Source organism: Megalopta genalis, chromosome 5 (genome assembly GCF_051020955.1).
Source record: "Megalopta genalis isolate 19385.01 chromosome 5, iyMegGena1_principal, whole genome shotgun sequence".
Lineage (NCBI taxonomy): Eukaryota > Metazoa > Arthropoda > Insecta > Hymenoptera > Halictidae > Megalopta > Megalopta genalis.
The window spans coordinates 8396482-8412538 of NC_135017.1; the positions used below are offsets into that span (position 1 = coordinate 8396482).

The following is a 16057-nucleotide window of genomic DNA, read 5'->3' on the forward strand; positions in this document are numbered from 1 at the left end:
TTAGTTAGATCATCTTGTATGTGTGCAATGTGCAGCACATAGAAATGTTGAAAGCCTGAATATTATTTGGCACAATATAAATTATCGAGAATCAGTTCAATTAATATCATAATTAATGATAATAATTTCTAAATAATAAATTCATTCGATCGTAGTTTATTCTAGTTTATCATTCTGCATTTTGAAATCATTGAGAGATGTTATAGCCTTAAGGTTTATGACCTGGCAGTGATCTTGAAATATTTAATAACGAAATAAAAGATGACTGTTTGATTTTCAAAATCAAAGTAATGGTGGATAAAAGTGAAGGAAAGTGGAAGTAGAACGCGTTTTTCTATGTGACAGATAGGCGAGCCATTTAAATGCACCCAGCGAACACAAATTCATTTCAATTAATGCAACACGTGGCACGTTCGTCGCGCATAATAAGTAGAGGGAAGAATGGATCGACTGCAAATACTGGTCTTCGCTGTAATCGTTTCACAATACCGATGCGCGATCCAAAAGCGAGACGAATTAGAAATTAGTCGTTCATTTGTATAAACATTAGTCGCGTTTTTAAATAAAGTCCATTTTCAAATAAGAATAAAATAATTAGAATGTAAAATAATAGTATTACCATTATCTTCTAAAGATCACTGATTTCTTTAAGATGTTAGTAATATAAAGAAAAATAAATTACATTGGCATTAATTTAACCACACTTTCTACTTATTTCCTAAATTATTATATTAACTGTAGAAGATAAAGTAAAAAGTAATATTTTTTTTTATAATTCAGTGCATTTCCTATGTTGTAGACATTTTGTAGCACACAAGATCATATTATTAAGTATAAGAGAGTATTTAATATTAGTATACGCTATGTAAGTTTCACGCGTCTGACATATAGATAGCAATACTACTTATGCGAACGCTGCCATCAATATTCGACGCTGTGGCCCGTATCCTGAATGTACTGCAATCAATAATAATAAAATAAAATAATAATAAATAATATAAAATAATCCATGGAAATCCAAGTTAGATTACTTCAGTTATTACAATTTTCAGTCATTGCATTGTGTTTTGAATGATAAAAGAAACCGCGCTAGGAAAAGCTAAATTACCAGATTATAATTTCCGATGAAGACGAATACTTGATCGAAGTCAGCGATGAAATCGATAGTTTCATCACTGTCACGTTCCCGCTTATTTTCTCCGAAGCGTTCCCCGCGGCCTCCGAAATTCAAATGACGACGAGTCGTAAGTGACCGGTCAATTTGTATGCCGATACGTCAAATGGAGTCATCCGAGGTTAGTCGCCGAAATTACGAAAGCCGGTGAATTCCATGTGCACAGTCATCATGTCCTTTCTTTCTTTTCTCGACCTCCATATTTCCACGCTGTCGATACGTTCCGAATTTCAAAACTGATCCTCCGAAACGTTTCCCCATTTTCCGAATGGTAGACGCAACCGTCTCACTGCTATCAGCTTTTCAGAAAACTGTTGAACTTGCATAAACTTCTCGGATATTTTTAACGAATTGGCACGCTTATGCACGGCATAATCTATTGTTTATGACACACAGCGATCGAAGCGGCTAATTTATACACGATAATCCCTGAAACAGTTAATCGACAGTTTTATTTCAACTCTTCACCCCTACGTAACTCCTTGAAGACAGACTAGTTGAAATTAAAACTACCTCCCCTTACAAATTAAAGTTACTTTCCTTTTTACCAAAAATTCTTGAAAATCTATTTATCCTTGTATACCTGCTTATGTTTCGCTTTCCAAAAATCTTATTTGTCTCAGGTCGGTGAACACGACCCCTTAAGGAGTCCATACGCGTCACGATTCATTGTACAACGAGTTGTACAACTTTGTTGGACAAGATAATCCTCGGCGCGTGTCTGGCTCGTCGTAAAACACGATCCGGTTTGATCGCAGTGCGGCAGTAACATGAAATGTGTCGTACTCCATGTTGGATGTACGACAGAGATGCGTGTGGTCGATCAGTGGCCGATTAGTATGGTTTTTAGGTTCTACAGAAATTTGAAATCAGCAAATCCAGAAATATTTTTTTGTTTAGAAACTGTACGGTATTGGACCAAGTAATTAATAAAAGCAAATTCTCCAAATTTTTAGCTATGCGAGTAAGCGTGACCTTGTATAACCTTGCGGAATATAACTCGCATGTTTGTGGCATTGAACTCGGCGACAGTCTGTTTTGGTTGATGCGAACCATATTCACTATCAAATAATAAATAAATACATATAAATAAATAAATATTATACATGTATTGCATTTATAAAACAACAGATATAGGTAAATATAAATGCAGAAATAAAAGTGAGGGTACCAAGAATCAGACGGTTTTTTCACAGATCCTGGAATATCACTACCGAGTTGTTTACGAAAATTCTCCGAATTCAGGCAAGGACAAACGTACATTGCACAGCAATAAAAAATAACAAATCTGGTTTTGGTAGCATTCAACGGTAAAACAACTACGTAATTTCTCTGCGACATTCTTTTATGACTGGAACGAATAGCATACTTTTCAAATCCGTAGGCTTTATAGCTTGGAATGCGACGGTCAATGATGTTGAAATTCTTGTTTCTCTGCAACCATAATTATAGAAAAATTAGAGACACGTTCTACAGACAGGCAAGTTGTATTTTTATATTTTTCTAGAACAATTAACGTAATCGTTTAGGTGAAAAAATTATTACCAAATTAAAAAAATACCGTCGGCGTTCGCATTATAACTGCGAATACGCTACCACTGTGATGCCAGCGGCATTTACCCGTCACCGGAACCAGTTCCATCAAAAACCAATGTCTTAAGATTACTAAAAACGATTAAAAAGTAAGTTTTAACATCTTTTTCGCCTTTACAAGTATCTTCACCCTTATTCGAAATAATCGATTTCGTATGCACCGGCTATCAGTGACATGCGTTTTTGGGCAGAGGCTAACGGCGGTATCCTAATCCCGGCGCACCGGTTGCCTAAGTGTGAAGCTGTCGGACGGCATGTAAATGTTAATCGATAACTATCGCGCAACAACCAGGGGACTTTTGGCAACGGGGACTTGGCCACCGAGAGGGAGGGTTCAGGCTGGGTTTCGTCGTACGACCTCGAGCCGGCTCCTACATGTATCTTCGACATATTGGCATACAGGTCGCGTGTATACGCCGCGGCGCGGCGGGCCGATATGAAGAAACATAAGCGCGTATACTCATCGGTCGCCGTGTCGCGTGTACCATCGCAACGTTTTTATGAGGAGGTCATCGGATGGCAACAGAAAGAAAGAGGATTCCGCCGCGCCGGGCCCAACCCGGGCCCGGACGGTACAAAGAACAAAAGAAGGGGGGACCAAGTGGGGGCGATTGCGCGTGTGTGATAGCCACGGGTGCCCGGCAGCGGGTTTGGGTGCAAGGAATAGCTTCGTTTGTTGCTCACGGATGACACAAAACCGCCATCAGCCGTATAAAAGTACGGGCAATCTTACCCTGAGGCATCAGTCCTCTGACGATCCTCTCACAAATCAAACATGGCTGGAAAGGTGAGTCCGCGGCTCAGTGATTGCTAGGGGAAGCTTCTATGGCGCCTCTTTGGACGCTAACACCTTGATCGCGCCGTCGCTCATATTGGATAAAAGTTGGTGACACGGAACACTCGGTTTCAAAAGCTTGCCAATGGGGCAAAGTCGTCTAAGTGGGATTTCTATTAGCAAACAATTAGCAATGGTTGTTCCATAATACTTGCATTTACTCTATGGGTGCCATTGTCCTTTGTCTAGGTTTAAAAGTTAATTTTTATTTTGGACTATTTGAGTAAACCAAGTTCCATTAGAATGGAAAGCCTGAAATAGTTGCAAAGAATAATCAGTGCGAAGCATTTTAACTTTTCAGACATATTTTGACTGTTCTCTATTTTTTTTTTATAATGGGCACTACCTTCTGCATTCTTTATTTAAATCGGTTCATCTTTACCTCTACTTCAACCAGCTTATAAAAACTTCGTCATCCCTTAGACAGTAGGACTGGGTGCTTTCTACTTCAAATTAATTCTCTTATAGCCGCCTTAGGTTTTTGCAAGGATTAACACCGTCAGCCTAAAAATCACAAAAGTTTCATGAAAGCCCTCAAACAGTAAATCGTTGAGTTACAGTAAACAAAACATTTCTAATTACATCTTAATCTGTTCATCTTCAATCTTCAAAGAAATAAATTAGTACCATAACGTCCATTTGTCTGCAATCTCACGATTACTAATTTCTTATTTACTAAACATTAACTTACGGTATACAGCACTGGGATTGACCATCCCCTAACCAAACACCCTGTTTCAAATTTCAGCTCATCGTATTCTTAAGCTTGGCGGTTTTCGCTAAGGGGGCGGTGGTACCCGCGGCGCCGTTGGTGTTACCCGCGAAACTCGAAGAGCTGGACGCGGCGCCGCAGTATAGTTTCGCGTACGACGTGCAGGACGCGGTGACAGGCGACTCGAAGGCGCAGTACGAGACCAGGAACGGGGACATCGTTCAGGGTAGTTACAGTCTGATCGAAGCTGACGGCACCCGCCGCATCGTCGAATACACTGCCGACCCGATCAACGGGTTCAACGCGGTAGTCAGCCGTGAACCGGCAACCGCTCTGGCAGCCATCGCCGCGCCGGTAGTACCATATGCACCTGCAATAGCGCCGGCCGCAGTGTCACCTGTTTTACCGGCCGCGGCTGCTCCAGCGCCTGCCATACCCTCTAGCGGACCGGACTCTGACGTCGAGGTGGTGGAAGCTAGGTCTGGACCTCTGCGCTCCGCTCCCATCCGGGAGCAGCAACTCAGACAACAGCAGGAGCAGCAACTGCAGCAGCTGAAAGATATCGAGAGGCAACAGCAAGAGCAGCAGCAGCAACAACTGCGTCAGCTTCAGCAGCTCCAGCAACAATCCAGGCTGCACTTCCAGCAGGCGCAACAGCAGCAAGCCCAGCAACAAGCTCAACAACGCCAGAGGCCTGAACAGCGACTTGAAACGGAGGAACGACCACAGAGGACCCAACAGGCCCAGGAAGCGCCCGTCAGGGCTGTAGCTGCCCCCCTGCAGATCCCGGTTAGGTCTCAACGAGTGATCACTCTCTCCGAGGCTAAAGGATTACCCGTTGCCTACTACTCCACCTACTCGTCCCCGGTGGCGTTCGCAGCGCCCCTCGCCTTCTCGGCCGCTGCCGCCGCGCTCCCTTGAAGTACTTTTTAATTACTATTATCGTTACCACTCGCCCACCCAATCGATGTTACTGAAGTTTTAATAAATCTGTGTTTACGACGAATCTGGTAGATCTTTGGTATTCCGGGCCGTCTCGAGAGCGGATGAATGGTGTGTTGTGGATGAAGAGGACTTCGATGGAGTCTAATTCTAGGGGCCTATGGTATATTGTGTTTAAAAAGTCATGCCTGCAATGAGGAAGTCATGCGAATGATATACGGAGTGGTTCACTGTTGATACACTGGCATTCAGTGTGGTGTCACGTTCAATTGTCTTTGAAGGCTAATTTTAATTAACAGAATCTCAAACAATTGTAATAATAAGTTCCACATTGTTTTAGTAATACGGCAGAGGCTTTCCTTGCTGACTCGAATGCTTTAGATGTTACGTTCTTGAGTATAGAAAGCATTCTCGAAATTGTATGGAAAGCAGCATTAGGTCATCATTTAACACAGTGTCTAGGACATATGGAAATTTGGTATCACTAATCCTCAGACAGAAGACCCTTTTGATATCTGTCTAGTTGATATTGCATAGGACAATCTCTGTTGCTTTATCCATTAATCTTCTTAAACATATTTCTGAATTACATTTGTCTTCCCATTGTTTTTAACAATTCTAGAAACTGAGTATTCGAATGATGATTTTTATACTTTAGGTAAACAAACAAATTCTGACACTGTCTCCCATTGAACACAAACCCATCTACACACAATGAGAATGCAATGAAGAAACGGTTAGGACCTCCGGCGCTCCATTATTACAGTGAAGAATTGAAGAAGATAAAAACGTCTTAGAGCTGGCAGCATAATGCGGCCTTGCCGATCTGAAAAAGAGCCGTAAGAACAAAAGCCGGAGATTTATTGTTCTGAAGGATTTGCTTGCGCAGTTTGCTTTTCGGCGATTACGTAGAAGCATGTACGGCGGGGCCAGTGCCCCCGTAATCTCTGGGCCCGCCGACGCACAACCGATTACGTCGCGCTGCGTACAGGACGGTGCGTAGGTGTAATAAGTAAAAGCGTAGCGAATCGCGTCGATCAATGTCACAGAGCTGGACAAATCGATCGCTCGTCACGTTCATCCGTGGGCTCCGATTCATCGTTGGTCCCCGTTACGCAAGTTGCCGTTACGACGCCATCCGTCCTCCGCGATTTACGCAACGGTCGCTGTGCGTGTGCACACACGCAACCTGTGTGTCATGACCCGGCAGTCCAACCGCGGATATTCATAGTATTTGTATGTATAGTACGCACTGTCGTACAAATCGGGCCACGAGAGTACTGACCACGCGAAAACGCTTTGGACTCGCTGATACTAAAGGCTAGAAATTAATTTAACAGAAATTTATCATGCTCGGAGTTCAAGTAGGACAATTCGGGAGTAGATGCCTACGCTTTCTTACGTTTGTGCAAAGTTTGATACATGTATTTCTGACAAGTTAACATACAGTTATTTAAAACGTGCGCTATGAAATGCGTGGGAGACTTAAAAAGGAACGCTAGATTTATTTTTATAACAACGTAGGAAAGAAATATTTAATCATGCGATATAATATTCTGGAGCATCAACTCGTTGTATCGATTGCTTGACGAAGAAATCACTTACGTCGCAAAATCTGGAAATCTATTTTTCATTCACTGTATATCATAAGGAAGAAACTAAAGCGTTACTGCCTGACATGTTATTGAGTGCTACTACTGCAGACAGCAGCTTACTACTTTGAGTTCTCTGCAGATCGAAGATAACGAACACTTTTAGCAATCATTAATAAAAGTCGGTACAACGTGAAATTATACATTTGTAATTTTCACTTGATTAACTAACTTCGTATATTTTTATTTAATAACGAAAATTTGGTTTCTTAGAATTCTGTATCTACGATATTTGCAATGCACGAGTAGATGTACAACGTGGTTACTATTTAATATTTATTGTCTTTTCCGAAATATTATACTGTACAAGTTTACGAAGTCGGAAATACGTGGAAAATTATACAACGAAAGAAGTTATATATATAAGAAACGTGCGTACGCAAACATTGTGTAAAACAATAATTAAAGGGAAACAATTCGGAGGTGATCGTATTTCGAAATGTGAAGTACCAGTTTTACGCGGTCCTTATGCAATATAAGCCTATCTGTTGAGTATCAAAAACCGTGTTATTACGCGTCCAAAAGTTAACACATAAATATCTATAAATACTTCGCGCGAACGACGAAAGTTACGATTAATAATCGCGGTCGAAACGATCTGAAAACACTATCAGAGGCTGTCTTTCACAGCGTAGTACAGAAATCGTCACTTTCGTATGAAGCAATAAAAAGATAATGTTCCATGCGATCATGAAATATACATTACAGCTCGTTTACGATCATTCTAAAAACTGTCGGTACAAGATTATATTATCTCTTAATAGACATCTCGTAACAAGGGTACACCATCGTTAAACAGCAACCAACAATTCGGGTATGATTAATTGCCTCGTGTAACATCGCATTAATTGCGGCGCGCTCGTCTCATCAGCCGGTAAACTCGGCAATAAACAGGTATGCGAAACTTGAGAGAAAAAAACGATTACATTCATTGAACCGAATGAAAGGCAGCGCCGATGTACCAGGTGTGTCGAAAGTAAGTTCGGGCACCGCCGCGTCACTTTCGGTACACTGTGCGAGTAGTAACGCTTGCAATTAAAACACGTCAGTAGGGATCAAGACGCTTACGTAATATTATGCAACGACCGTGTAATGTGTTCGCATATGGGAATCGTGTCAGTTTTTTTGGAGCAGTCCGTCAGAAAATTCTTTTCCCACCCGAAACGGCGATACATTTTTATTATAATTAATTATAACCTCTTTTATTATAATATAATTATTAACTCGGCTCACGTTCAAGCAGCTTATGCTTTAACTGTTTTTGCAGTTATATTTTATTTATTATAAGCATTTATTTATTATTATAAATATTTATTATTAATATTTACCATTTTATATTATATTATATATGATTACAATATTATATATATATATATATATATATATATTATTATTTTTATTATATATTATATTATTATTTATTATATATATATATATATATATATATATAATAAAAAAATATAATATAGTATATAACTATAATATATTACAATATATTACAATATTATATATATAATATATTATATTCATATTATTATAAATATAATATAAATATATAAATATTTATTTATATATTATATATATATATATTTATTTATTATACATATTTTATTTATTGGTTCAACGAAACGTTTATAAATATTATTCGCCTTCGTTGTACTCGGGAATCATATCTCAAATCAAAATATACGAAGACGAATGAAAGGAAAGGCGATCAAGGACTCTCACGATCAGCGATCGAGGAAGAATGGAGAGACTTCTTTTGCCTGCATTGTGAACGTAATATTTACGGTCCCTCGCGAAACGTTCTCATTATTCTTTCGTCGAATCGGTTTCCATTTTTTTGCACGTTCCGACGAAAGCGATCGTGACTTTTCATTCCGAAGATGCAAGGCAAACGAGATTTAATAATAACATTTCGTACTCGATCACAGCTTTCGCGATTCTTGATAAATATGATCATACTCTCGCGATACGAGCTTGAGGCGGACGCGAAAAAGCTTGGACCGCGAAAAATGACCCAAATTCTTTCCGCGACGAATACATGATATTTCAATTAAGCGGACTCATTACATCCTTGTCCAACGTTATTTACATATTTAAAAAAATCTTGTTATAGAACGAGATTCTGCCCGAGAGATGAATGTCACCGACGGCGAGCCTTCTGAAAAAAACGAGGCGGGCCGCTTGACAGGATACATATTTCCATAAAGCTATAAAAAGAGTATATTATATACCTACGATGAAAAACGGAATTCGGTGTATTTTTGAAGCAGAAACACGGTGCTGCGATATCGTAAGAGAAATCGTAGCGACAATTTGTACACAGAATAAGTGAGTAACATTTTTCAAATTTTTTAGTGTTATATAGGAATGGATGAGCATGTTGTGATTATTGATGATGTGAAATTAAACGAAATTACTTAATTCGTTAATGCATCCGAAGAAATCTGTAAAATTGGAGTGCATTTTTGTTGTTGCATTTTAGAATGCATTTTAATTTTTCAAATTTCTTCAGATGCATTAACAAATTAATATAACAAATTATACTTCCACGCATCTTATAGATGACCGTCCATTCTCATAAAGTGAATTCGGTCGTACAAGTTGCAACGCAAAAAATACACACTTTAAACAAATCATGAAATCGTGTAAAATAGAGAAATAATACGATCCTAAAGAAATAATAATTTTTTAAACGTCGAGAAAGAAATTTATTTTTATAACTTTTCAACTTAATTTGACAAAAGTCGTTCGAATACTTATGCACATTTATTTATGCCTTTTAATGTATATTTATTTAAATATACGGTGTAGAAGTCAATGTTATATCAGCGTTCGAACACTTTCGTGTACGAGTGTCTACATAAATGCACAAAAGTGTTCGTACACCATTCAAAACGCAATAACTTTTTTAAAACTGGATTAAATGACTTGAATTTTCTTTTTTGATGATAGCGGGATTAGTCCACTAGCCGAAGACCAAGAAGCTTTTTTTCAATTTTGCTATTGCTTAGAATGACAAAAAATAAATAAAAAGCTCTCGTTTTTTTCAACTTCTTTATCGTTTAATTGAATTTTAAAAAAGTTCTTACGTTTAAAAGGTGTACGAACACTTTCGTGGGGCACTGTAGTTTCCTCAGCACCCTGAAAATACAAAAATTAAGTGACACCTTTCCGAGAGACACGTCTGTCAAGGAAACAGAGAATTTGACCGGCGCAATTAACTTTTTCAGGTGCGCAAGAGCGAACGTTGTCCACCGGCTGCTCGGACACCTGTGCCAGTGTTGGTTTCGCGTATTCGGTTACATACCTGCTCGTACCGAGTAACTTTCACCGAACGAGCGAGCGAGCGAGCCAGGGCTGCAGCCACGGTCAAATCGTCAAACCACCGCGCCCAATGTCAAGATGTGGCCCCATCGTAATCGCGCCCCGCATTACGTGTTTCAACGCCGCGCGAAACCGGTTCACTTTTGCTAGACCGGTTGCCGAAAGAATTCGACCGAATGGACGATGGATTGCCTTGGCCGAAACTGCTGCTCTCTTCCTTCGCCGGTCGTAATTAGAACGCTAGCGTTCCGCCGAAAACGATCATCGAAATTGCCGGCCAAGAGAATCGGCGAAACACCCTCGCGGAAACGACGAGAATCTTCCGCGATCGTAAAACGGATTCCGTGTAAAACGATCTGTTATTAGGTTTTTACGATGTATTCACAGCGACTCTTGTCAATAGACCGCGGGTCTTTATGCAAATTATAATTGCACCGGTTAGAAGACGGTAGGAGAGCCAAGAGAAAATTTTTTACGCTCTTACATAATTCCAATAAGTTGGGATTGATGCATCAATATTTTTAGCTTCTCTTAATCTGTTCGCTATTTTATGTTCCACCTATTCACTTTTTGTCATAAATGCATAAAATCCGCGGTCTACTTATTAATATTCGGACACCTGTCCCTAATTTTTCTTTAACTTGTAAACAAAATTGGACAATTTGGGAAGAGGAGATACGATTATTATAACACGACAATTATAACAACGAGGTGCAAGGCTCGAATAATGGTATCTCCACTGTCCAAATCGTCCATCTTTGTTTACACGCGGAGGAAAATTAGGGAGAATTTACTGTAACTGTTCTAAAACGTGACCATAAACGGCTTGAATTTTGTTTCGACGATAGAAGGACTAGTCCACCGAACAATGATTAAAATACTTTTTTTGCAATTTCGCTGTTTCTTGGAATGACAAGACTCTCGTTTCTTAACTTCTTTTAATCCGAGCCTATAAGGAAAATTTAAAATACGCGTTTCGTAGGACTCGGTAACTTACGCGCCGGCTGCAAATCTCATCGGTGTCCGACTGTTAATAAGAGTCGCTGTATGTGGAGTACCAGATGCGGATTTGTATTGTAAAGCGAAACGTGAAATCACGCGGTCCCGATACCCCGTTGCGAGTGATCTGTGGATTGCTTTGGAACCGGGTCACGTAGATGGTACCTAGAAGAGGAGAGTGCAAGTGCCATCGTGACCGGTGTGTACCTTTTTCTCTCCTACGGACGAAAAGGTTACCAGGCATTTTCCACGCGTTAGACAATGAAAAATGGACGCGGCTATTACAGAAACGCGAATTCCACGTTCGACGTATACGTTTTCCCCTGCGGGTCACGGAGCGTCGTCGTTACGGTGAACTTACGAATAAATTATCACCTCGACGGTGTAACGCAACGATCGCTGGTCGAAGAGAATACCAATTGTCTTGTTTCGTAGGGATTCGACGGAAAAAAATTGTGGAAAGTTACTAACAGGTCGGTCCATAGGTTCGTCAGGATTTAATTTCAATTTCAATTTCCCGCATCGTAATTGCCTAACAATTATGTCTCATACGTAATTCGATAGCGTCGATTTTCTCCTGTCGCGCGATCATCTACTTATTCGTTTCGCGTGACTAATAAAGTGATTAATTTTTTGTAAATTATGGCGTGTCGACAAGTTTACAAGAACGAACATCCCCGACGTGTAATATAGGTCCGATTAAATTCGTGATAAAGCGATTAATTTTTTGAAAGCTAGGCAGTGCCAAGTTAACGGGAACAAAGTTTAAGCGTCGCGAATTTTGTTTAGGTGATAGCGGGACTAGTCTACCAGATGATGACTAAAATGCTTTTTTTTAAATTTTGCTGTCACTTGGAACGACAAAAAAAGAAAAAAGAAAATAAAAAAACTCTCACTTTCTAACTTTTTTAACTAAGCCTATAACGAAAATTTAAAAAATGCATCTTACAGATCTCGGTAATTCCTCTTCCCGTATTGTCCATTTTTGTTTGCAATCTGAACGCGAATTAGAGAGAAATTACTGTGGATCGAAATGAAAACCGTACGAACTTTTCAGAACCAGCGCCGATCGTAAATCATTTCTGCTCGCTTTACGAAAATGATAATCACCGTCGAAAGCCGACGATATTAAAGTGCCGGCTATGAAAACAGTCAAATTAATTTTCGCACGATTTTTCAGCGCAATGGCGTCGCCCTGCCCGGTGTCGAAATCCCCGATTCGAAACTTTCTTCCAGGCCGCGGGTGCGCGTTCGACGTTCTAGAAGGAACGAGACCGGCGCACGCGTTTCTCGTGGGTACACCTCCGAAAAACTTAATCGTTCTGGTTCACTTTTATTACGCAATCATTTAAATCGAGGACCTGGAATTCGGCCGCCTTTCTCCCCCGGTAATGGATTCAGTCCGCGCGAACGAGATCAATTTTGTCGCACGTGAGTCAACGGTTTTCGTCTCGTTGTTCGACCTTCGTTTTCGTTAATATCCATCGTTCACATTCACATTTACGTTACAGACGAAAACTACCTGCGCAGAAGACCATACGCAGCAAAAGGCTGGAGTCGGTTTCCCGGGACGCCGACCAGAAAAAAATCACGTTATCCTCCTGCGAGCCGCTTTCGGATTCTACGCGCATTTTCATCAGACACGCGACATTTTGCAACGGACTGCGTGACGAGAGTGGACGCGGCAGAAATTTGACAATTTCGCCGGGACAATTGAGAAATAACACGAAAGTAGAGAGTAGAAAGTGGGTCGGGCTAGGCGAACGCAGCCGCGACCGGCCGTGGGTCGCGAGAATCGAAGTGCTACCCTATTTCCAAGGTCGCGCGTAGGCGCCGGAGAAATCGTACAGAAACCAGTAAATAAAAAATGGACGTCGATACCAGTCGAAGCCAAGACCAAAAGCCTTCCAATTAGTCCAAGATGGAAGTCTCCGCGCGTGGAATCCTCAAGAGGCAAAGTCAAGACCTTACATGAGACCTTCGTGAGAACGGGACAGCCGACGTGCGACAATTCGCACGTTTCCAGCGTTGGTTCGCCGAATTTTCTGTACTTTCACAGCTCAAGGTACTTACGGCCGCTTTTACTTGTCCTTGCCAACAATGTTGCAAGGGGAGCGGTCGCATGCTTCAAACTCTCACCGCGAACGAAGACGAATTGTTGGCAGCGGCGAAGGGCAAAGAGCAGCGATGCAATGTCCGAACGAAAGGAATCCTCGTTCTTTAAGGACCCAGACCCTTGTGCCAGCCGTATCGCGACTAGCTTAGTCTTTTATTCCCCACTGTTTAAAGGATATGAACATTGGTCTAGTTCAGGTCCAGGTAATAATTACAATCACCTCGATATCTTACACAAACACCTAACACCTTTATACGTCTCCTAACTGTCATCATTGCAGACCGAGATGATCCGTGTGAAACGCAGTAAATTCTACCAGACTGTTCCTCGGCTTGGAAACGAAAAATGGACAACTTGAGAAGATCGGATGCGATTATTCGAGTCCCTCGTTTCTACAGTCGCCGATCGTCGCCAAATCGCTGTACTCCCAATTACTCAAAAATCGAAAATGGAAGCTACCAATCAAGAAGAGACCATTCGCTCAACGATATCGCTTCCTCGAGATCTCAAGCGAAGCCTGGAGATGCGCGAAAGAGACTCCGAGACCTCCCGAGGTCAGTTGACTAAGCCTGAAACGTTGACAAGGCAGAAGACATGGAATAGACAGCTAGGCGTATACATTGATAACGTGTTTAATTGTAGACAAACGAGTCTGCTAGAAAAATAAATAAGGTTTAGCCTGAGTCGACGCCGATAATTATCTTAAGCACGCAAGCGGAGTCGCTTAGAGGTAGTGTGGTTGAGCGGCGTAGCTGAAGGCGGGCGCTGCTGCGAACTTGGCGATGGGGGCTGGGTGGGCGGAGTAGGCAACCGGAGCGGCGTGGGCGACGGCGTATTGAGCGGCTGGGGCAACGGCGTATTGGGCAGCAGGGGCAACGGCGTACTGGGCGGCGTAGGGTGCGGCGTAGTGGGCAGCCGGGGCAACGGCGTAGGGTGCGGCGTAGGGTGCGGCGTAGTGGGCAGCGGGCGCTACGGCGAGCTTAGCGGCGGGGGCTGCGATCAGCGGAGCGTGGGCCAGAGGGGTGGCCAACTTGGCGACCGGGGCAGCGGCGGCGTAGGCCAGAGGAGCTGCGTGGGCGATGGGTGCGGCGTGAACGAGCGGGGCGGCGGCGACGGCCTTGACGGCGACGGCAGCGGGTTCCTTGCGGACTACGGCGTTGAATCCGTTGACTGGGTCAGCGGTGTAGTCGACGGTGCGTTTCGTTCCGTCAGCCTCCAAGAGGGAGTAGCTGCCCTGGACGACGTCTCCGTCGCGGGTCTCCTGCTGGCTCTTGGCGTCACCGGTCAGGCTGTCATGGACATCGTAGGCGTAGCTGTATTGTGGGTGCGGGTCGTAGTCGGCGTCCACGGTCTTCGCTACCACTGCCTTCGCCACTGGAGCCGCGGCGTAGGCAATTGGGGCCGGTTGAGCGTAGGACAGGGATGCCGCTGGCAAGAGTCCAGCATTGGCGGCTGCCACGAGGGCCATGAGGGCGACGAACTGGAAGAGAAACGATTATTATTAGCGGTTTTAGATGGCCGATGTGCTCCTGACTGTTCGAGGAGTCTTGTAGGACTGATTATAGCTTGTGACTAATTTAAGAAGAGCTACACGATATACAAGAGAACGCTACGTTGTCAGATAGTTTACTGTGCGAGGGATGATGCGTTGTTCTAGTTGAGTTAGACTGCGACTTAGTTAGGTTTAGCTAATAATTTGTACCATCTACAGAATAGCAACATTGATCTAAGTAGCCGAGTTTAGCTGATGGCGTCTCTCTACTGTTCGAAGTACAACAATTTAGATTTCGCTGATTTCTACTATTTGCGGAATAATAAGAACGAGTTAGCCGAATTAGCCAAGTTTAGCCAGCGGTGTTTCTCAACTGTTCAAAGTACAACAAATGTAACGTTGCTCTAAATTACACGATATCAATGTAAGGTGCAGCTAATTGTCTCTATTGTCCAATGAGCAACAAATGCAAGATTTCTCTACTCGAATTAAATATTTGTTAGACGCGACAGCTCTAACGTTGCCGGCTCGAATCCTGAGGGATTAAGTCGATTAGACCTTTCCGACTGGTCCTGGTAGGATCGTTTAAGCCGGCCAGGATCTTTTACCCACCTTGAATGCCATTGTTGAGGAGATTTGGTTGGTTTGGATCGACTGAGCGACTGATGATGCTAAACGTTTGTCCAGCCGGGTTTATATACCGGCGACTGGGCCCACAGCTGCCGTGTACTCCCCACCAAATTCGTTTTGCCGGACTTTCGAAGTTTGGCAGCCAGATCGTATCAGCTAACCGCACTTGAACTTGGCCGGTACGGGTGTATCAGGGGACAGGGCACACCCACGGGTTGACTAAAATCGAACCGGAACCGTTACACTCGATCTAGTTAAAACTGCTTTAAAAAAAAGAAAAATGTAATAGAACTGTACACCTTGTTCCCGTTTTCTTTGTCGGCTAATCGTCGTACAGGATTCATTCACGAATGATCAAGTTCGTTCGACAGCCGTTAAGATATCGTTTTAAAATTATTTTGATATCGGATTATGTAAATTGTTTTAGGATTATATTTTTATAGTATTATAGTATAGTATAGTAGTATAGTATTATATATATTATTTTATATAGTAGACAGTCTGAACGATATTAATGGTAAATTATTGTTCAATTTATTATTAATATCAGTAGTAAATTATTATTAAATTTATTATTGATAT

The 16057-nt window shown here is 42.0% G+C and overlaps 2 protein-coding genes and 2 long non-coding RNA genes across 5 annotated transcripts; 2 read left to right on the forward strand and 2 right to left on the reverse strand.

The window, feature by feature from the left end:
* Positions 1 to 724: 724 nt before the first annotated feature.
* On the reverse strand, positions 725 to 4735 carry LOC117220976 (uncharacterized). Its single transcript, XR_013033549.1, has 5 exons — positions 4185 to 4735; positions 2720 to 4106; positions 2346 to 2608; positions 1109 to 2235; positions 725 to 957 (listed from the first exon to the last, which is right to left on the reverse strand). It is a non-coding gene; the product is annotated as an uncharacterized LOC117220976 (long non-coding RNA).
* Positions 3462 to 5320, forward strand: CPR3 (cuticular protein 3). Its single transcript, XM_033471487.2, has 2 exons — positions 3462 to 3554; positions 4351 to 5320. The coding sequence occupies exons 1-2, from the start codon at positions 3543 to 3545 to the stop codon at positions 5233 to 5235; spliced, it is 897 nt and encodes a 298-aa protein (XP_033327378.1). The 5' UTR covers positions 3462 to 3542; the 3' UTR covers positions 5236 to 5320.
* A 3267-nt stretch (positions 5321 to 8587) lies between these two features.
* LOC117220933 (uncharacterized) lies at positions 8588 to 14037 on the forward strand. 2 transcript variants are annotated; one of them, XR_004490385.2, is made up of 5 exons: positions 8588 to 9242; positions 10145 to 11436; positions 12418 to 12668; positions 12749 to 13556; positions 13634 to 14037. It is a non-coding gene; the product is annotated as an uncharacterized LOC117220933 (long non-coding RNA). The 2 variants fall into 2 exon arrangements; XR_013033548.1 differs by having other exon boundaries at positions 10145 to 12668.
* CPR2 (cuticular protein 2) lies at positions 13970 to 15652 on the reverse strand. Its single transcript, XM_033471400.2, has 2 exons — positions 15458 to 15652; positions 13970 to 14833 (listed from the first exon to the last, which is right to left on the reverse strand). The coding sequence occupies exons 1-2, from the start codon at positions 15467 to 15469 to the stop codon at positions 14078 to 14080; spliced, it is 768 nt and encodes a 255-aa protein (XP_033327291.1). The 5' UTR covers positions 15470 to 15652; the 3' UTR covers positions 13970 to 14077.
* Between the last annotated feature and the right edge of the window lie 405 nt (positions 15653 to 16057).